This window comes from Oncorhynchus kisutch, unplaced genomic scaffold (assembly GCF_002021735.2).
Source record: "Oncorhynchus kisutch isolate 150728-3 unplaced genomic scaffold, Okis_V2 Okis03b-Okis08b_hom, whole genome shotgun sequence".
Classification (NCBI taxonomy): domain Eukaryota; kingdom Metazoa; phylum Chordata; class Actinopteri; order Salmoniformes; family Salmonidae; genus Oncorhynchus; species Oncorhynchus kisutch.
Window position 1 is genome coordinate 13,609,297 of NW_022261980.1, and position 23,994 is coordinate 13,633,290.

At 36.3% G+C, this 23,994-nt stretch overlaps 1 protein-coding gene and 1 long non-coding RNA gene across 3 annotated transcripts; both read left to right on the plus strand.

Annotated features, from left to right (window-relative positions):
- Positions 1-3,857: 3,857 nt before the first annotated feature.
- Positions 3,858-16,189, plus strand: LOC116359645 (C-C motif chemokine 13-like). 2 transcript variants are annotated; one of them, XM_031812772.1, is made up of 3 exons: positions 3,858-4,290; positions 4,449-4,566; positions 15,930-16,189. In XM_031812772.1, the coding sequence occupies exons 1-3, from the start codon at positions 4,227-4,229 to the stop codon at positions 16,021-16,023; spliced, it is 276 nt and encodes a 91-aa protein (XP_031668632.1). In that variant the 5' UTR covers positions 3,858-4,226; the 3' UTR covers positions 16,024-16,189. The 2 variants fall into 2 exon arrangements, with proteins under 2 accessions (XP_031668632.1, XP_031668631.1); XM_031812771.1 differs by lacking the exon at positions 15,930-16,189 and adding an exon at positions 4,810-5,370 and having other exon boundaries at positions 4,044-4,290.
- LOC116359646 (uncharacterized) lies at positions 5,128-5,372 on the plus strand. The gene is made up of 2 exons (XR_004206725.1): positions 5,128-5,204; positions 5,257-5,372. It is a non-coding gene; the product is annotated as an uncharacterized LOC116359646 (long non-coding RNA).
- Positions 16,190-23,994: the final 7,805 nt, after the last annotated feature.

The window sequence follows — 23,994 nt, forward strand, 5'->3', positions numbered from 1 at the left end:
GAGAGAGAGGGAGATGGGAAGGAGAGGGAGAGGGAGAGAGGGGGAGAAGGGAGATGAGAGCGGGAGTGAGAGGGAGAGAGAGGAGAGGAGGAGAGAGGGAGAGGGAAGAGAGGAGAGAGAGAGAGGAGAGGAGAGGGAGAGGGAGAGAGAGGGAGAGGGAGAGGAGAGGGAAGCGAGGAGAGAGAGGAGAGAGAGAGAGAGTGTCACCGGCCCTTGGTTAGGCCAGAGGGAGACGGGGATGTGGTAGAGAGACAGAGAGAGATGGGAGAGGGAGAGAGACCGATACATTGTATCATTATAATGCCTTAAAGTTCTTCAGAAACATGTTACATTGTATCAGAAAAGTCAACCAAGTTGTTACTATCGTAAGTATATATTTTACCAGAGAAATAGTTATGTTTCTCCCATGTCAGATGCTGCAGATCATTTAAAGACGTCATACTGGCAGCGTTCAAGATAAATCTATTATGACATCACACAACAGAACACTACAACTGGAACAACACTCTCAGAAACAGTTGCACGCAAAGAAATGGGCAAACCACATTATAAAATACCCTGTTTCTTAATGAACATGTTTGTTATTTGCGTGCCAGTTCAGTTACTGTCAGTCCCTCCCTGTTTCTTAATGAACATGTTTGTTATTTGCATGCCAGTTCAGTTACTGTCAGTCCCTCCCTGTTTCCACCAGTAACTCTGTTCAGTACTGTGAACTCTGGCTTCAAGTTATTACAAACATTTTGAGAATGACAATGAGAGAAGAGCGCTGCAATGTTTGTTCTTAGAAAAACTGCAGTCATTTGCATCATACGAGGTTCTGGTGACAGAATGGGGAAGTGAGAGTTAATTAAAAAGAGACGTCTCTCTTTACTTGAATCTTTCTGATCTGAACTGAAACAGGATACTTGGTTCAGTGCGTGTGTCAGCTAAATATGTATCTCCTACTGAACCCTAATACATTATATAGATAGAGAGACATGGGTCAGTCAGTACAATTATATAGTCAGATTGGTCAGTCAGTATGATTGTATAGACAGATGGGTCAGTCAGTATGATTGAGGAGCCAGATGGGTCAGTCAGTATGATTGTAGAGACAGATGGGTCAGTCAGTATGATTGTAGAGACAGATGGGTCAGTCAGTATGATTGTAGAGACAGATGGGTCAGTCAGTATGATTGTAGAGACAGATGGGTCAGTCAGTATGATTGTAGAGACAGATGGGTCAGTCAGTATGATTATATAGACAGATTGGTCAGTCAGTATGATTGTAGAGACAGATAGGTCAGTCAGTATGATTGTAGAGCCAGATGGGTCAGTCAGTATGATTGTAGAGCCAGATGGGTCAGTCAGTATGATTGTAGAGCCAGATGGGTCAGTCAGTATGATTGTAGAGCCAGATGGGTCAGTCAGTATGATTGTAGAGCCAGATGGGTCAGTCAGTATGATTGTAGAGCCAGATGGGTCAGTCAGTATGATTGTAGAGCCAGATGGGTCAGTCAGTATGATTGTAGAGCCAGATGGGTCAGTCAGTATGATTGTAGAGCCAGATGGGTCAGTCAGTATGATTGTATAGACAGATGGGTCAGTCAGTATGATTGTAGAGCCAGATGGGTCAGTCAGTATGATTGTAGAGCCAGATGGGTCAGTCAGTATGATTGTAGAGACAGATGGGTCAGTCAGTATGATTGTAGAGACAGATGGGTCAGTCAGTATGATTGTAGAGACAGATGGGTCAGTCAGTATGATTGTAGAGCCAGATGGGTCAGTCAGAATGATTGTAGAGCCAGATGTGAAGTTGGTGTGAGTGTGGGGAGAGTTACAGACTATACAGTAGTCTAGTAAAGTTAGTGTGAGTGTGGGGAGAGTTACAGAGTCTACAGTAGTCTAGTGAAGTTGGTGTGAGTGTGGGGAGAGAAACAGAGTCTACTGTAGTCTAGTGACGTTGGTGTGAGTGTGGGGAGAGAAACAGAGTCTACTGTAGTCTAGTGAAGTTGGTGTGAGTGTGGGGAGAGAAACAGAGTCTACTGTAGTCTAGTGAAGTTGGTGTGAGTGTGGGGAGAGAAACAGAGTCTACTGTAGTCTAGTGAAGTTGGTGTGAGTGTAGGGAGAGAAACAGAGTCTACTGTAGTCTAGTGAAGTTGGTGTGAGTGTGGGGAGAGAAACAGAGTCTACTGTAGTCTAGTGAAGTTGGTGTGAGTGTAGGGAGAGAAACAGAGTCTACTGTAGTCTAGTGAAGTTGGTGTGAGTGTGGGGAGAGAAACAGAGTCTACTGTAGTCTAGTGAAGTTGGTGTGAGTGTGGGGAGAGAAACAGAGTCTACTGTAGTCTCGTGAAGTTGGTGTGAGTGTGGGGAGAGAAACAGAGTCTACTGTAGTCTTGTCCGGTCCATAACTGTCCGTAGTGTATTAACCTGTTTCTGTAGCATGAGGCAGGTTGATGTAGGATACAAGTACACCCCTGAACAGAACGCTAGTCGACTGCAGGACATTATCCCGTCTCCTTAATAAACAGACTATCAGCAGGTGAAACAGTAACAAAACATTTCCTGTCCGTGTTTTTGTGAAAATCCAGGGATGGGTTTGGATAAATGTAACCACTCTCACATTCATAGACAGAGCTAGGGATGGGTTTGGATAAATGTAACCACTCTCACATTCATAGACAGAGCTAGGGATGGGTTTGGATAAATGTAACCACTCTCACATTCATAGACAGAGCTAGGGATGGGTTTGGATAAATGTAACCACTCTCACATTCATAGACAGAGCTAGGGATGGGTTTGGATAAATGTAACCCCTCTCACATTCATAGACAGAGCTAGGGATGGGTTTGGATAAATGTAACCACTCTCACATTCATAGACAGAGCTAGGGATGGGTTTGGATAAATGTAACCACTCTCACATTTATAGACAGAGCCAGGGATGGGTTTGGATAAATGTAACCACTCTCACATTCATAGACAGAGCTAGGGATGGGTTTGGATAAATGTAACCACTCTCACATTCATAGACAGAGCCAGGGATGGGTTTGGATAAATGTAACCACTCTCACATTCATAGACAGAGCCAGGGATGGGTTTGGATAAATGTAACCACTCTCACATTCATAGACAGAGCTGGGGATGGGTTTGGATAAATTTAAACACTCTCACATTCATAGACAGAGCTGGGGATGGGTTTGGATAAATGTAACCACTCTCACATTCATAGACAGAGCTACGGATGGAAGGACTGACCATCCATGATGTCAACATGATAGTTTTAACCATGTTCTCAGGATATACAGTGGGTGTTTACATTTCCTATGTTTTAAATTATAGTAAAATAAGCTTATATTCTGGGTTCTGATGGGGGTATGACAGTTCAACTAAACTCAAGAAGCATTTATAAGTTATATTCTTCAAGAATCAATGCGTGTATATCATTAATTTATTAGTCCAATAATGGATATAGCAATTGTAGAATGTTTTTGTTATGACTCGATCAGGGATCAAACCACCAACCTTCCAAACTGAGGGAAGACACAAACCACACCACACTAAATCTGAGATGAATTGATTGAAAAATATTCTATGATTTAATCTCACTATGATGTAAAGGTTAACAGTATGCTACAGGTTTTAAATCAAAATACACACATCCTAAAATCTGCATTTAAATGTTGAAAGACACATAGTCCATTTCAATAAAATAGAATTACTTACAAACTAGTTGGTTATAATGTAGAGAACTTAATTTAATCTTAATTGTTCTTGTATTTGATGTAATGTATCATATAGTATACAGTCCACTTTAATATCCTTCCATTGAAATGCAATTCTACAGTAAATGTATTCTGAGTATTTCAGAAAATAGCAGCGCTGCTGAACATCCTGGAGGAAACAGAGTTACAGAGAATTGAGGAAGAGGAACCTGAAGGGCAGCATGTTGGTTCTTAGAAAGATATTCAGAGTGAATGAGGGTATAGAGGGGAGATTCCCCCATCAATTGTCAATGGGTCTGATGGACCAGCTCTCTGTATAAAAGACAGGTCAGATCAGACCTCAGACATAGAACCAGAGCATCAGCTAGACTTCTGACACAGAACCAGACTAGAGCATCAGAGACCAGAGCATCAGAGACCAGAGCATCAGAGACCAGAGCATCAGAGACAGAACATCAGAGACCAGAACATCAGAGAACATCTCAGACAATACAATCTTCAGCATCTCAACCATCTCTGAACCATGAAGACCCTGACTGCTCTACTCCTCCTGGGACTGCTCTGCTCCCTCCATACGACGTCTGCAGGTGTGTGTTTGTGTGTGTGTGTGTGTGTGTGTGTGTGTGTGTGTGTGTGTGTGTGTGTGTGTGTGTGTGTGTGTGTGTGTGTGTGTGTAGCAATGCTGTGTAATACGCTGTTGGAGACATACCTGGAGATCTTTATGTTAACTGTGGTTTGTTTACAGGTGTCATCGCGTTGGAAATAGCACCTGAATGCTGTATGAAATTCAGCGCGAGGATCCCTCTTCAACAAGTGGTTTCTCTCAGAACAACCTCCAGTAGCTGCCCTCGCAAAGCACTGATGTAAGTAAGCATAGTCTACTTTAAACTGAAAACATCTGGGCTAGCCTGGTCCCAGATCTGTTTGTGACTTCACGTCAACTCCTTGTCATGCCAAACATGACCAGGAGTAACAAGGAGTTGGTATGATAGCACAAACACACCTGGAACCAGGCTACATCCAGGCTACACTGTACAAGACAAGACGGAGCATTCATATTACAGACTGGATGTTCTGAGAGACAATGTGTTGTGTATCTGTTGCAGTTTCACCACAAAGAAAGGGAAGATATTTTGTGTTGACCCTTCTGAAGCCTGGGTCCAGAGTCATGTGACCAAGATTGAGAGCAGATCGACTACTGCCAAGACGACGATGACGTCATCAACTACCATCACCCCCTAACACCCCAACCCTTGTTGGTGCACTTTAAAGGGAATAGGTTGCCATTAGTGACACAAACCTTGTCATGCATGTCAATACCCTATCTGAGATTGGTATAGAGGAGGTTCAATGTAATGTACTAGGTTAATATCCTATCTGAGATTGGTATAGATTAGGTTCAATGTAATGTACTAGGTTAATATCCTATCTGAGATTGGTATGGATTAGGTTCAATGTAATGTACTAGGTTAATATCCTATCTGAGATTGGTATGGATTAGGTTCAATGTAATGTACTAGGTTAATATCCTATCTGAGATTGGTATGGATTAGGTTCAGTGTAATGTACTAGGTTTAGGATATACTAATTGTTTATTTTTCTAAAACTGTAAACATATTTGACATGTAACCTATTTAATATTTTATAAAGCCTTTGAAGATTTCAAACATCCTGTGAAAGTGTGGTTCATATTATTCAATTAATGTATTAATGGGTTGTAACTAGGTCTATTCTACTGATATAGATATTAATCGGTTGTAACTAGGTCTATTCTACTATACTGATATAGATATTAATGGGTTGTAACTAGGTCTATTCTACTGATTTAGATATTAATGGGTTGTAACTAGGTCTATTCTACAATACTGATATAGATATTAATGGGTTGTAACTAGGTCTATTCTACTGATATAGATATTAATCGGTTGTAACTAAGTCTATTCTACTATACTGATATAGATATTAATGGGTTGTAACTAGGTCTATTCTACTGATATAGATATTGATGGGTTGTAAACTTGGTCTATTCTACTGATATAGATATTAATGGGTTGTAACTAGGTATATTCTACTGATATAGATATTAATGGGTTGTAACTAGGTCTATTCTACTGATTTAGATATTAATGGGTTGTAACTAGGTCTATTCTACAATACTGATATAGATATTAATGGGTTGTAACTAGGTATATTCTACTATACTGATATAGATATTAATGGGTTGTAACTAGGTCTATTCTACTATACTGATATAGATATTAATGGGTTGTAACTAGGTATATTCTACTATACTGATATAGATATTAATGGGTTGTAACTAGGTCTATTCTACTGATATAGATATTAATGGGTTGTAACTAGGTCTATTCTACTATACTGAAATAGATATTAATGGGTTGTAACTAGGTCTATTCTACTGATATAGATATTAATGGGTTGTAACTAGGTCTATTCTACTGATATAGATATTGATGGGTTGTAACTAGGTCTATTCTACTATACTGATATAGATATTAATGGGTTGTAACTAGGTCTATTCTACTATACTGATATAGATATTAATGGGTTGTAACTAGGTCTATTCTACTATACTGATATAGATATTAATGGGTTGTAACTAGGTCTATTCTACTATACTGATATAGATATTAATGGGTTGTAACTAGGTATATTCTACTATACTGATATAGATATTAATGGGTTGTAACTAGGTCTATTCTACTATACTGATATAGATATTAATGGGTTGTAACTAGGTCTATTCTACTATACTGATATAGATATTAATGGGTTGTAACTAGGTCTATTCTACTATACTGATATAGATATTAATGGGTTGTAACTAGGTCTATTCTACTATACTGATATAGATATTCATGGGTTGTAACTAGGTATATTCTACTATACTGATATAGATATTAATGGGTTGTAACTAGGTTTATTCTACTATACTGATATAGATATTAATGGGTTGTAACTAGGTTTATTCTACTATACTGATATAGATATTAATCAAGAACTGCCACTCTGCTGGATTTTTCATGCTCAACAGTTTCCTGTGTGTATCATGAATGGTCCACTACACAAAGGACATCCAGCCAACTTGACACAACTGTGGGAAGCATTGGAGTCAACATGTGGAGGCGTTGTGGTGCCTTCTTCACGACAAATAAATTAATATTGAAGTATTTTATTTTACATAATGGCGCTGCCAGTCCACCAGGTGGCGCCGCTCGAACATTCTTTGGGGAGAACTCTGTCTGTATGTTACCTCCTCTCTGTCCATCATGTTGCATTAGATCCACTTATTGCCTTGGTGTCTGTGTTGGAGATGGTCTGTTCATTCAGCACTGGATCTGAGGGACACAGAACATGGTAGTCAGGAGACCATCTCTTTCCAATTCACTCTTCATCAGTAAAGATCAAAGTTTAAAGGGACAGTGAGAGATTCACTCTTCATCAGTACAGATCAAAGTTTAAAGGGACTGTGAGAGATTCACTCTTCATCAGTACAGATCAAAGTTTAAAGGGACTGTGAGAGATTCACTCTTCATCAGTACAGATCAAAGTTTAAAGGGACTGTGAGAGATTCACTCTTCATCAGTACAGATCAAAGTTTAAAGGGACTGTGAGAGATTCACTCTTCATCAGTACAGGTCAGTGTAAAGGGACTGTGAGAGATTCACTCTTCATCAGTAAAGATCAAAGTTTAAAGGGACAGTGAGAGATTTCTACAATAAAGTTATGTTACAGTCAGATGAAAAAGGCTTAAAGGGATACTTCTGGATTTTTGCATTAATGTCCTTTATCTACTGCAAGCATGCTAGCAGATACCCATAGACTTCCAGTCATTGTGCTAATGCTAATTAGCATTGGCTCGTGAAACTTAGCATCTACAAATTCAACTGACTGTGGAGAAGTACAGTGTCTTGCAAAAGTATTCATCCCCCTTGGTGTTTTTCCTATTTTGTTGCATTACAACATGTCATTTAAATTGATTTTTAGTTGGATTTCATGTAATGGACGTACACAAAATAGTCTCAAAATTACTTCTTTCAAGTTTTTCCAAAAAATAAAAAACAGGAATCTGGTGCGTGCATATATATTCACCCCCGTTGCTATTTATCCCCTAAATAAGATCTGATGCAACCAATTACCTTCAGAAGTCACATAATCAGTCAAATAAAGTCCTTTGAAATGAATTTAATTCAGAGAGAGAGAGAGAGAGAGAGAGAGAGAGAGAGAGACAGAGAGAGACAGAGAGAGACAGAGAGAGACAGAGAGAGAGAGAGAGAGAGAGAGAGAGAGAGGGAGAGAGAGAGAGAGAGAGAGAGAGAGAGAGAGAGAGAGAGAGAGAGAGAGAGAGAGAGAGAGGGAGAGTGTCACGCCCTTGGTTAGGCCAGGGTGTGACTAGGGTGGGCATTTTATGTTCATTTTCTATGTTTGGGATTTCTGTGTGTTTGGCCGGGTGTGGTTCTCAATCAGACGCAGCTAGCTGTCTATTGTTGTCTCTGATTGAGAACCATACTTAGGCAGCCTGTTTTCCCACTGTTAGTTGTGGTTATTTTCTGTTGAGTTGTTCTGTTGTTGCACCTGTCAGAACTGTTTCGGCTTCTCTTTTGTTATTTTGTATTCAGTGTTCAGTCAGAATAAATCAGATGAAAACGTACCACGCTGCAATTTGGTCTTCACCTTCTTCCGACGACACCCATTACAGAGAGAGAGATACATTGTATCATTTTCAATGTCACGTTCTGACCTTAGTTCCTTTGTTTTGTCTTTGTTTTAGTTGGTCAGGGCGTGAGTTGGGGTGGGCAGTCTATGTTTGTTTTTCTATGTTGGTTTTTGAGTTTTGGGCTGGTATGGTTCTCAATCAGAGGCAGGTGTCGTTAGTTGTCTCTGATTGAGAATCATACTTAGGTAGCCTGTTTCCACCTGAGTTTCACTGTTGGTTTTTGAGTTTTGGCCTGGTATGGTTCTCAATCAGAGGCAGGTGTCGTTAGTTGTCTCTGATTGAGAATCATACTTAGGTAGCCTGTTTCCACCTGGGTTTCACTGTTGGTTTTTGAGTTTGCCCTGGTATTGTTCTCAATCAAAGGCAGGTGTCGTTAGTTGTCTCTGATTGAGAATCATACTTAGGGAGCCTTTTTCCACCTGAGTTTCGTGGGTGTTTATTTTCTGTTTCCAGTCTTTGTGTGTTTCTGCACCAGACAGAACTGTTCCGGTTGTTTCCAGTCTTTGTGTGTCTCCACCAGACAGAACTGTTCCGGTTGTTTCCAGTCTTTGTGTGTCTCCACCAGACAGAACTGTTTCTGTTGTTTTCAGTCTTTGTGTGTCTCCACCAGAAAGAACTGTTCCGGTTGTTTCCAGTCTTTGTGTGTTTCTGCACTAGACAGAACTGTTCCGGTTGTTTCCAGTCTTTGTGTGTTTCTGCACTAGACAGAACTGTTCCGGTTGTTTCCAGTCTTTGTGTGTGTCTCCACCAGACAGAACTGTTCCGGTTGTTTCCAGTCTTTGTGTGTTTCTGCACTAGACAGAACTGTTTCGGTTGTTTCCAGTCTTTGTGTGTGTCTCCACCAGACAGAACTGTTCCGGTTGTTTCCAGTCTTTGTGTGTGTCTCCACCAGACAGAACTGTTCCGGTTGTTTCCAGTCTTTGTGTGTGTCTCCACCAGACAGAACTGTTCCGGTTGTTTCCAGTCTTTGTGTGTGTCTCCACCAGACAGAACTGTTCCGGTTGTTTCCAGTCTTTGTGTGTGTCTCCACCAGACAGAACTGTTCCGGTTGTTTCCAGTCTTTGTGTGTGTCTCCACCAGACAGAACTGTTCCGGTTGTTTCCAGTCTTTGTGTGTGTCTCCACCAGACAGAACTGTTCCGGTTGTTTCCAGTCTTTGTGTGTGTCTCCACCAGACAGAACTGTTCCGGTTGTTTCCAGTCTTTGTGTGTGTCTCCACCAGACAGAACTGTTCCGGTTGTTTCCAGTCTTTGTGTGTGTCTCCACCAGACAGAACTGTTCCGGTTGTTTCCAGTCTTTGTGTGTGTCTCCACCAGACAGAACTGTTCCGGTTGTTTCCAGTCTTTGTGTTTCTCCACCAGACAGAACTGTTCCGGTTGTTTCCAGTCTTTGTGTGTGTCTCCACCAGACAGAACTGTTCCGGTTGTTTCCAGTCTTTGTGTTTCTCCACCAGACAGAACTGTTCCGGTTGTTTCCAGTCTTTGTGTGTGTCTCCACCAGACAGAACTGTTCCGGTTGTTTCCAGTCTTTGTGTGTGTCTCCACCAGACAGAACTGTTCCGGTTGTTTCCAGTCTTTGTGTGTGTCTCCACCAGACAGAACTGTTCCGGTTGTTTCCAGTCTTTGTGTGTCTCCACCAGACAGAACTGTTTCTGTTGTTTCCAGTCTTTGTGTGTCTCCACCAGACAGAACTGTTCCGGTTGTTTCCAGTCTTTGTGTGTGTCTCCACCAGACAGAACTGTTCCGGTTGTTTCCAGTATTTGTGTGTGTCTCCACCAGACAGAACTGTTCCGGTTGTTTCCAGTCTTTGTGTGTGTCTCCACCAGACAGAACTGTTCCGGTTGTTTCCAGTCTTTGTGTGTGTCTCCACCAGACAGAACTGTTCCGGTTGTTTCCAGTCTTTGTGTGTGTCTCCACCAGACAGAACTGTTTCGGTTGTTTCCAGTCTTTGTGTGTCTCCACCAGACAGAACTGTTCCGGTTGTTTCCAGTCTTTGTGTGTCTCCACCAGACAGAACTGTTCCGGTTGTTTCCAGTCTTTGTCTGTGTCTCCACCAGACAGAACTGTTCCGGTTGTTTCCAGTCTTTGTGTGTCTCCACCAGACAGAACTGTTTCTGTTGTTTTCAGTCTTTGTGTGTCTCCACCAGAAAGAACTGTTCCGGTTGTTTCCAGTCTTTGTGTGTTTCTGCACTAGACAGAACTGTTCCGGTTGTTTCCAGTCTTTGTGTGTTTCTGCACTAGACAGAACTGTTCCGGTTGTTTCCAGTCTTTGTGTGTGTCTCCACCAGACAGAACTGTTCCGGTTGTTTCCAGTCTTTGTGTGTGTCTCCACCAGACAGAACTGTTCCGGTTGTTTCCAGTCTTTGTGTGTGTCTCCACCAGACAGAACTGTTCCGGTTGTTTCCAGTCTTTGTGTGTGTCTCCACCAGACAGAACTGTTTCGGTTGTTTCCAGTCTTTGTGTGTCTCCACCAGACAGAACTGTTCCGGTTGTTTCCAGTCTTTGTGTGTCTCCACCAGACAGAACTGTTCCGGTTGTTTCCAGTCTTTGTCTGTGTCTCCACCAGACAGAACTGTTCCGGTTGTTTCCAGTCTTTGTGTGTGTCTCCACCAGACAGAACTGTTTCGGTTGTTTCTTTGTTGTTTTGTTATTCAGTGTTCAGTTTACTTGATTAAAAAGATGAACAGGTACCACGCTGCGCATTGATCCTCACCTTCTTCCCACGACAGCCGTTACAATCAAGCCTTAAAGTTATTCAGAAAAGTCAACCAAGTTGTTACTATCGTAAATGTATTTTTTTTACCAGAGAAATAGTTGTTTCTCCCATGTCAGATGCTGCAGATCATTTAAAGACGTCATACTGGCAGCGTTCAAGATAAATCTATTATGACATCACACAACAGAACACTACAACTGGAACAACAATCTCAGAAACAGTTGCACGCAAAGAAATGGGCAAACCACATTATAAAATACCCTGTTTCTTAATGAACATGTTTGTTATTTGCGTGCCAGTTCAGGTACTGTCAGTCCCTCCCTGTTTCTTAATGAACATGTTTGTTATTTGCGTGCCAGTTCAGGTACTGTCAGTCCCTCCCTGTTTCTTAATGAACATGTTTGTTATTTGCGTGCCAGTTCAGGTACTGTCAGTCCCTCCCTGTTTCTTAATGAACATGTTTGTTATTTGCGTGCCAGTTCAGGTACTGTCAGTCCCTCCCTGTTTCTTAATGAACATGTTTGTTATTTGCGTGCCAGTTCAGTTACTGTCAGTCCCTCCCTGTTTCCACCAGTAACTCTGTGCAGTACTGTGAACTCTGGCTTCAAGTTATTACAAACATTTTGAGAATGACAATGAGAGAAGAGCGCTGCAATGTTTGTTCTTAGAAAAACTGCAGTCATTTGCATCATACGAGGTTCTGGTGACAGAATGAGGAAGTGAGAGTTAATTAAAAAGAGACGTCTCTCTTTACTTGAATCTTTCTGATCTGAACTGAAACAGGATACTTGGTTCAGTGCGTGTGTCAGCTAAATATGTATCTCCTACTGAACCCTAATACATTATATAGATAGAGAGACATGGGTCAGTCAGTACAATTATATAGTCAGATTGGTCAGTCAGTATGATTGTATAGACAGATGGGTCAGTCAGTATGATTGTAGAGCCAGATGGGTCAGTCAGTATGATTGTAGAGCCAGATGGGTCAGTCAGTATGATTGTAGAGCCAGATGGGTCAGTCAGTATGATTGTATAGACAGATGGGTCAGTCAGAATGATTGTAGAGCCAGATGGGTCAGTCAGTATGATTGTAGAGCCAGATGGGTCAGTCAGTATGATTGTAGAGCCAGATGGGTCAGTCAGTATGATTGTAGAGCCAGATGGGTCAGTCAGTATGATTGTATAGACAGATGGGTCAGTCAGAATGATTGTAGAGCCAGATGGGTCAGTCAGTATGATTGTAGAGCCAGATGGGTCAGTCAGTATGATTGTAGAGCCAGATGGGTCAGTCAGTATGATTGTAGAGCCAGATGGGTCAGTCAGTATGATTGTAGAGCCAGATGGGTCAGTCAGTATGATTGTAGAGACAGATGGGTCAGTCAGTATGATTGTAGAGCCAGATGGGTCAGTCATTATGATTGTAGAGCCAGATGGGTCAGTCAGTATGATTGTAGAGACAGATGGGTCAGTCAGTATGATTGTAGAGACAGATGGGTCAGTCAGTATGATTGTATAGACAGATGTGAAGTTGGTGTGAGTGTGGGGAGAGAAACAGAGTCTACTGTAGTCTTGTGAAGTTGGTGTGAGTGTGGGGAGAGAAACAGAGTCTACTGTAGTCTAGTGAAGTTGGTGTGAGTGTGGGGAGAGAAACAGAGTCTACAGTAGTCTAGTGAAGTTGGTGTGAGTGTGGGGAGAGAAACAAAGTCTACAGTAGTCTAGTGAAGTTGGTGTGAGTGTGGGGAGAGAAACAAAGTCTACTGTAGTCTAGTGAAGTTGGTGTGAGTGTGGGGAGAGAAACAGAGTCTACAGTAGTCTAGTGAAGTTGGTGTGAGTGTGGGGAGAGTAATCTAGTCCGGTCCATGACTGCCCGTAGTGTGTTAACCTGTTGCTGTAGCATGAGGCAGGTTGATGTAGTACACCCCTGAACAGAACGCTAGTCGACTGCAGGACATTATCCCGTCTCCTTAATAAACAGACTATCAGCAGGTGAAACAGTAACAAAACATTTCCTGTCCTTGTTTTTGTGAAAAGCCAGGGATGGGTTTGGATAAATGTAACCACTCTCACATTCATAGACAGAGCCAGGGATGGGTTTGGATAAATGTAACCACTCTCACATTCATAGACAGAGCTACGGATGGGTTTGGATAAATGTAACCACTCTCACATTCATAGACAGAGCTAGGGATGGGTTTGAATAAATGTAACCACTCTCACATTCATAGACAGAGCTAGGGATGGGTTTGGATAAATGTAACCACTCTCACATTCATAGACAGAGCTAGGGATGGGTTTGGATAAATGTAACCACTCTCACATTGATAGACAGAGCTACGGATGGGTTTGGATAAATGTAACCACTCTCACATTCATAGACAGAGCTAGGGATGGGTTTGGATAAATGTAACCACTCTCACATTCATAGACAGAGCTACAGATGGGTTTGGATAAATGTAACCACTCTCACATTCATAGACAGAGCTAGGGATGGGTTTGGATAAATGTAACCACTCTCACATTCATAGACAGAGCTAGGGATGGGTTTGAATAAATGTAACCACTCTCACATTCATAGACAGAGCTAGGGATGGGTTTGGATAAATGTAACCACTCTCACATTCATAGACAGAGCTAGGGATGGGTTTGGATAAATGTAACCACTCTCACATTGATAGACAGAGCTACGGATGGGTTTGGATAAATGTAACCACTCTCACATTCATAGACAGAGCTAGGGATGGGTTTGGATAAATGTAACCACTCTCACATTCATAGACAGAGCTACAGATGGGTTTGGATAAATGTAACCACTCTCACATTCATAGACAGAGCCAGGGATGGGTTTGGATAAATGTAACCACTCTCACATTCATAGACAGAGCCAGGGATGGGTTTGGATAAATGTAACCACTCTCACATTCATAGACAGAGCTAGGGATGGGTTTGGATAAATGTAACCACTCTCACATTCATAGACAAAGCTAGGGATGGGTTTGGATAAATGTAACCACTCTCACATTCATAGACAGAGTTACGGATGGAAGGACTGACCATCCATGATGTCAACATGATAGTTTTAACCATGTTCTCAGGATATACAGTGGGTGTTTACATTTCCTATGTTTTAAATTATTGTAAAATAAGCTTATATTCTGGGTTCTGATGGGGGTATGACAGTTCAACTAAACTCAAGAAGCATTTATAAGTTATATTCTTCAAGAATCAATGCGTGTATATCATTAATTTATTAGTCCAATAATGGATATAGCAATTGTAGAATGTTTTTGTTATGACTCGATCAGGGATCAAACCACCAACCTTCCAAACTGAGGGAAGACACAAACCACACCACACTACATCTGAGATGAATTTATAAAAGATTCTATGATTTAATCTCACTATGATGTAAAGGTTAACAGTATGCTACAGGTTTTAAATCAAAATACACACATCCTGAAATCTGCAATTAAATGTTGAAAGACACATAGTCCATTTCAATAAAATAGAATTACTTACAAACTAGTTGGTTATGATGTAGAGAACTTAATTTAATCTGAATTATTCTTGTATTTGATGTAATGTATCATATAGTATACAGTCCACTTTAATATCCTTCCTTTGAAATGCAATTCTCCAGTAAATGTGTTCTGAGTATTTCAGAAAATAGCAGCGCTGCTGAACATCTTGGAGGAAACAGAGTTACAGAGAATTGAGGAAGAGGAACCTGAAGGGCAGCATGTTGGTTCTTAGAAAGATATTCAGAGTGAATGAAGGAATAGAGGGGAGATTCCCCCGTCAATTGTCAATGGGTCTGATGGACCAGCTCTCTGTATAAAAGACAGGTCAGATCAGACCTCAGACATATAGCCAGAGCATCAGCTAGACTTCTGACACAGAACCAGAACAGAGCATCAGAGACCAGAGCATCAGAGACCAGAGCATCAGAGACCAGAGCATCAGAGACCAGAGCATCAGAGACCAGAGCATCAGAGACCAGAGCATCAGAGACCAGAACATCAGAGACAGAACATCAGAGACCAGAACATCAGAGACCAGAACATCAGAGACCAGAACATCAGAGACCAGAACAGCAGAGAACATCTCAGACAATACAATCTTCAGCATCTCAACCATCTCCGAACCATGAAGACCCTGACTGCTCTACTCCTCCTGGGACTGCTCTGCTCCCTCCCAACGACGTCTGCAGGTGTGTGTTTGTGTGTGTGTGTGTGTGTGTGTGTGTGTGTGTGTGTGTGTGTGTGTGTGTGTGTGTGTGTGTGTGTGTGTGTGTGTGTGTGTGTGTGTGTGTGTGTGTGTGTGTGTGTGTGTGTGTGTGTGTGTGTAGCAATGCTGTGTAATACGCTGTTGGAGACATACCTGGAGATCTTTATGTTAACTGTGGTTTGTTTACAGGTGTCATCGCGTTGGAAATAGCACCTGAATGCTGTATGAAATTCAGCGCGAGGATCCCTCTTCAACAAGTGGTTTCTCTCAGAACAACCTCCAGTAGCTGCCCTATGCTTACTTACTGATGTAAGTAAGCATAGTCTACTGTAAACTGTAAACATCTGGGCTAGCCTGGTCCCAGATCTGTTTGTGACTTCACGTCAACTCCTTGTCATGCCAAACACGACCAGGAGTGACACGGAGTTGGTATGATAGCACAAACACACCTGGAACCAGGCTACATCCAGGCTACACTGTACAAGACAAGATGGAGCCGTTCATATTACAGACTGGATGTTCTGAGAGACAATGTGTTGTGTATCTGTTGCAGTTTCACCACAAAGAAAGGGAAGACATTTTGTGTTGACCCTTCTGAAGCCTGGGTCCAGAGTCATGTGACCAAGATTGAGAGCAGAACACAATGACGTCATCAACTACCATCACCTCCTAACACCCCAACCCTTGTTGGTGCACTATAAAGGGAATAGGTTGCCATTAGTGACGTAGACCTTGTCATGCATGTCAATACCCTATCTGAGATTGGTATTGAGGATGCTCAATGTAATATATTAGGTTAATACCCTATCTGAGGTTGGTATAGAATAGGTTCAGTGTAATATACTAGGTTAATACCCTATCTGAGATTGGTATAGAGGAGGCTCAATGTAATATACTATTCTATACTGAGATTGGTATAGAATAGGTTCAGTGTAATATATTAGGTTAATACCCTATCTGAGATTGGTATAGAATAGGTTCAGTGTAATGTACTAGGTTTAGGATATACTAATTGTTTATTTTTCTAAAACTGTAAACATATTTGACATGTAACCTATTTAATATATTATAAAGCCTTTGAAGATTTCAAACATCCTGTGAAAGAGTGGTTCATATTATTCAATTAATGTATTGATGGGTTGTAACTAGGTCTATTCTACTGATATAGATATTAATGGGTTGTAACTAGGTCTATTCTACTGATATAGATATTGATGGGTTGTAACTAGGTCTATTCTACTGATATAGATATTGATGTGTTGTAACTAGGTCTATTCTACTGATATAGATATTAATGGGTTGTAACTAGGTCTATTCTACTGATATAGATATTGATGGGTTGTAACTCGGTCTATTCTACTGATATAGATATTGATGGGTTGTAACTAGGTTTATTCTACTATACTGATATAGATATTGATGGGTATTAATGGGTTGTAACTAGGTTTATTCTACTATACTGATATAGATATTGATGGGTTGTAAACTAGGTCTATTCTACTATACTGATATAGATATTAATGGGTTGTAACTAGGTCTATTCTACTATACTGATATAGATATTGATGGGTTGTAACTAGGCTTATTCTACTATACTGATATAGATATTAATGGGTTGTAACTAGGTTTATTCTACTATACTGATATAGATATTGATGGGTTGTAACTAGGTTTATTCTACTATACTGATATAGATATTAATGGGTTGTAACTAGGTCTATTCTACTGATATAGATATTAATGGGTTGTAACTAGGTCTATTCTACTGATATAGATATTGATGGGTTGTAACTAGGTCTATTCTACTATACTGATATAGATATTAATGGGTTGTAACTAGGTCTATTCTACTATACTGATATAGATATTAATGGGTTGTAACTAGGTCTATTCTACTATACTGATATATATATATATATATTAATGGGTTGTAACTAGGTCTATTCTACTATACTGATATATATATATATATTAATGGGTTGTAACTAGGTCTATTCTACTATACTGATATATATATATATATATATATATATATATATTAATGGGTTGTAACTAGGTCTATTCTACTATACTGATATAGATATGTATATTAATGGGTTGTAACTAGGTCTATTCTACTATACTGATATATATATATGTATTAATGGGTTGTAACTAGGTCTATTCTACTATACTGATATATATATATATATATATATATATATATATATATATTAATGGGTTGTAACTAGGTCTATTCTACTATACTGATATATATATATATATATTAATGGGTTGTAACTAGGTCTATTCTACTATACTGATATATATATATATTAATGGGTTGTAACTAGGTCTATTCTACTATACTGATATATATATATATATATTAATGGGTTGTAACTAGGTCTATTCTACTATACTGATATATATATATATTAATGGGTTGTAACTAGGTCTATTCTACTATACTGATATATATATATATATTAATGGGTTGTAACTAGGTCTATTCTACTATACTGATATATATATAGATATTAATGGGTTGTAACTAGGTCTATTCTACTATACTGATATATATATATATATTAATGGGTTGTAACTAGGTCTATTCTACTATACTGATATATATATATATATTAATGGGTTGTAACTAGGTCTATTCTACTATACTGATATATATATTAATGGGTTGTAACTAGGTCTATTCTACTGATATATATATATATATATATTAATGGGTTGTAACTAGGTCTATTCTACTGATATATATATATATTAATGGGTTGTAACTAGGTCTATTCTACTATACTGATATATATATATATTAATGGGTTGTAACTAGGTCTATTCTACTATACTGATATATATATATATATTAATGGGTTGTAACTAGGTCTATTCTACTATACTGATATATATATAGATATTAATGGGTTGTAACTAGGTCTATTCTACTATACTGATATATATATATATATTAATGGGTTGTAACTAGGTCTATTCTACTATACTGATATATATATATATTAATGGGTTGTAACTAGGTCTATTCTACTATACTGATATATATATATATATATTAATGGGTTGTAACTAGGTCTATTCTACTATACTGATATATATATATATATTAATGGGTTGTAACTAGGTCTATTCTACTATACTGATATATATATATATATTAATGGGTTGTAACTAGGTCTATTCTACTATACTGATATATATATAGATATTAATGGGTTGTAACTAGGTCTATTCTACTATACTGATATATATATATATATTAATGGGTTGTAACTAGGTCTATTCTACTATACTGATATATATATATATATATATTAATGGGTTGTAACTAGGTCTATTCTACTATACTGATATATATATAGATATTAATGGGTTGTAACTAGGTCTATTCTACTATACTGATATATATATATATATTAATGGGTTGTAACTAGGTCTATTCTACTATACTGATATATATATATATATATTAATGGGTTGTAACTAGGTCTATTCTACTATACTGATATATATATATATATATATATATTAATGGGTTGTAACTAGGTCTATTCTACTATACTGATATAGATATGTATATTAATGGGTTGTAACTAGGTCTATTCTACTATACTGATATATATATATATATATATATATTAATGGGTTGTAACTAGGTCTATTCTACTATACTGATATATATATATATATATTAATGGGTTGTAACTAGGTCTATTCTACTATACTGATATATATATATATTAATGGGTTGTAACTAGGTCTATTCTACTATACTGATATATATATATATATATATTAATGGGTTGTAACTAGGTCTATTCTACTATACTGATATATATATATATTAATGGGTTGTAACTAGGTCTATTCTACTATACTGATATATATATATTAATGGGTTGTAACTAGGTCTATTCTACTGATATATATATATATATATTAATGGGTTGTAACTAGGTCTATTCTACTATACTGATATAGATATTAATGGGTTGTTACTAGGTCTATTCTACTATACTGATATATATATATATATTAATGGGTTGTAACTAGGTCTATTCTACTATACTGATATATATATAGATATTAATGGGTTGTAACTAGGTCTATTCTACTATACTGATATATATATAGATATTAATGGGTTGTAACTAGGTCTATTCTACTATACTGATATAGATATTAATGGGTTGTTACTAGGTCTATTCTACTATACTGATATAGATATTAATGGGTTGTAACTAGGTCTATTCTACTATACTGATATATATATAGATATTAATGGGTTGTAACTAGGTCTATTCTACTATACTGATATATATATATATTAATGGGTTGTAACTAGGTCTATTCTACTATACTGATATATATATATATATATATTAATGGGTTGTAACTAGGTCTATTCTACTATACTGATATATATATAGATATTAATGGGTTGTAACTAGGTCTATTCTACTATACTGATATATATATATATATTAATGGGTTGTAACTAGGTCTATTCTACTATACTGATATATATATATATATATTAATGGGTTGTAACTAGGTCTATTCTACTATACTGATATATATATATATATATATATATTAATGGGTTGTAACTAGGTCTATTCTACTATACTGATATAGATATGTATATTAATGGGTTGTAACTAGGTCTATTCTACTATACTGATATATATATATGTATTAATGGGTTGTAACTAGGTCTATTCTACTATACTGATATATATATATATATATATATATATATTAATGGGTTGTAACTAGGTCTATTCTACTATACTGATATATATATATATATATTAATGGGTTGTAACTAGGTCTATTCTACTATACTGATATATATATATATTAATGGGTTGTAACTAGGTCTATTCTACTATACTGATATATATATATATATATATTAATGGGTTGTAACTAGGTCTATTCTACTATACTGATATATATATATTAATGGGTTGTAACTAGGTCTATTCTACTATACTGATATATATATATATTAATGGGTTGTAACTAGGTCTATTCTACTGATATATATATATATATATTAATGGGTTGTAACTAGGTCTATTCTACTATACTGATATAGATATTAATGGGTTGTTACTAGGTCTATTCTACTATACTGATATATATATATATTAATGGGTTGTAACTAGGTCTATTCTACTATACTGATATATATATAGATATTAATGGGTTGTAACTAGGTCTATTCTACTATACTGATATAGATATTAATGGGTTGTTACTAGGTCTATTCTACTATACTGATATAGATATTAATGGGTTTGTAACTAGGTCTATTCTACTATACTGATATATATATATATTAATGGGTTGTAACTAGGTCTATTCTACTATACTGATATATATATAGATATTAATGGGTTGTAACTAGGTCTATTCTACTATACTGATATATATATATATATTAATGGGTTGTAACTAGGTCTATTCTACTATACTGATATATATATAGATATTAATGGGTTGTAACTAGGTCTATTCTACTATACTGATATATATATATATTAATGGGTTGTAACTAGGTCTATTCTACTATACTGATATATATATATAAATTAATGGGTTGTAACTAGGTCTATTCTACTATACTGATATATATATTAATGGGTTGTAACTAGGTCTATTCTACTGATATATATATATATATATTAATGGGTTGTAACTAGGTCTATTCTACTGATATATATATATATTAATGGGTTGTAACTAGATCTATTCTACTATACTGATATATATATATTAATGGGTTGTAACTAGGTCTATTCTACTATACTGATATATATATATATATTAATGGGTTGTAACTAGGTCTATTCTACTATACTGATATATATATATATATTAATGGGTTGTAACTAGGTCTATTCTACTATACTGATATATATATATATTAATGGGTTGTAACTAGGTCTATTCTACTATACTGATATATATATATATATATATTAATGGGTTGTAACTAGGTCTATTCTACTGTACTGATATATATATATTAATGGGTTGTAACTAGGTCTATTCTACTATACTGATATATATATATATATATATATTAATGGGTTGTAACTAGGTCTATTCTACTATACTGATATATATATAGATATTAATGGGTTGTAACTAGGTCTATTCTACTATACTGATATATATATATATATTAATGGGTTGTAACTAGGTCTATTCTACTATACTGATATATATATAGATATTAATGGGTTGTAACTAGGTCTATTCTACTGATATATATATATATATTAATGGGTTGTAACTAGGTCTATTCTACTGATATATATTTATATATATTAATGGGTTGTAACTAGGTCTATTCTACTATACTGATATAGATATATATATTAATGGGTTGTAACTAGGTCTATTCTACTGATATATATATATATATATATTAATGGGTTGTAACTAGGTCTATTCTACTGATATATATATATATATATATTAATGGGTTGTAACTAGGTCTATTCTACTATACTGATATAGATATTAATGGGTTGTTACTAGGTCTATTCTACTATACTGATATATATATATATATATATTAATGGGTTGTAACTAGGTCTATTCTACTATACTGATATATATATAGATATTAATGGGTTGTAACTAGGTCTATTCTACTATACTGATATATATATATAGATATTAATGGGTTGTAACTAGGTCTATTCTACTATACTGATATAGATATTAATGGGTTGTTACTAGGTCTATTCTACTATACTGATATAGATATTAATGGGTTGTAACTAGGTCTATTCTACTATACTGATATATATATAGATATTAATGGGTTGTAACTAGGTCTATTCTACTATACTGATATAGATATTAATGGGTTGTTACTAGGTCTATTCTACTATACTGATATAGATATTAATGGGTTGTAACTAGGTCTATTCTACTATACTGATATATATATATATTAATGGGTTGTTACTAGGTCTATTCTACTGATATATATATATATTAATGGGTTGTAACTAGGTCTATTCTACTATACTGATATAGATATTAATGGGTTGTAACTAGGTCTATTCTACTATACTGATATATATATATATTAATGGGTTGTTACTAGGTCTATTCTACTGATATATATATAGATATTAATGGGTTGTAACTAGGTCTATTCTACTATACTGATATATATATTAATGGGTTGTAACTAGGTCTATTCTACTATACTGATATATATATAGATATTAATGGGTTGTAACTAGGTCTATTCTACTATACTGATATATATATATATAAATTAATGGGTTGTAACTAGGTCTATTCTACTATACTGATATATATATATATAGATATTAATGGGTTGTAACTAGGTCTATTCTACTATACTGATATAGATATTAATGGGTTGTTACTAGGTCTATTCTACTATACTGATATAGATATTAATGGGTTGTAACTAGGTCTATTCTACTATACTGATATATATATAGATATTAATGGGTTGTAACTAGGTCTATTCTACTATACTGATATATATATTAATGGGTTGTAACTAGGTCTATTCTACTGATATATATATATATATATTAATGGGTTGTAACTAGGTCTATTCTACTGATATATATATATATATTAATGGGTTGTAACTAGGTCTATTCTACTATACTGATATATATATATATTAATGGGTTGTAACTAGGTCTATTCTACTATACTGATATATATATATATATTAATGGGTTGTAACTAGGTCTATTCTACTATACTGATATATATATATAAATTAATGGGTTGTAACTAGGTCTATTCTACTATACTGATATATATATTAATGGGTTGTAACTAGGTCTATTCTACTGATATATATATATATATATTAATGGGTTGTAACTAGGTCTATTCTACTGATATATATATATATATTAATGGGTTGTAACTAGGTCTATTCTACTATACTGATATATATATATATTAATGGGTTGTAACTAGGTCTATTCTACTATACTGATATATATATATATATTAATGGGTTGTAACTAGGTCTATTCTACTATACTGATATATATATATATATATTAATGGGTTGTAACTAGGTCTATTCTACTATACTGATATATATATATATTAATGGGTTGTAACTAGGTCTATTCTACTATACTGATATATATATATATATATTAATGGGTTGTAACTAGGTCTATTCTACTGATATATATTTATATATATTAATGGGTTGTAACTAGGTCTATTCTACTATACTGATATAGATATTAATGGGTTGTTACTAGGTCTATTCTACTATACTGATATAGATATTAATGGGTTGTAACTAGGTCTATTCTACTATACTGATATATATATAGATATTAATGGGTTGTAACTAGGTCTATTCTACTATACTGATATAGATATTAATGGGTTGTTACTAGGTCTATTCTACTATACTGATATAGATATTAATGGGTTGTAACTAGGTCTATTCTACTATACTGATATATATATATATATTAATGGGTTGTTACTAGGTCTATTCTACTGATATATATATATATATTAATGGGTTGTAACTAGGTCTATTCTACTATACTGATATAGAT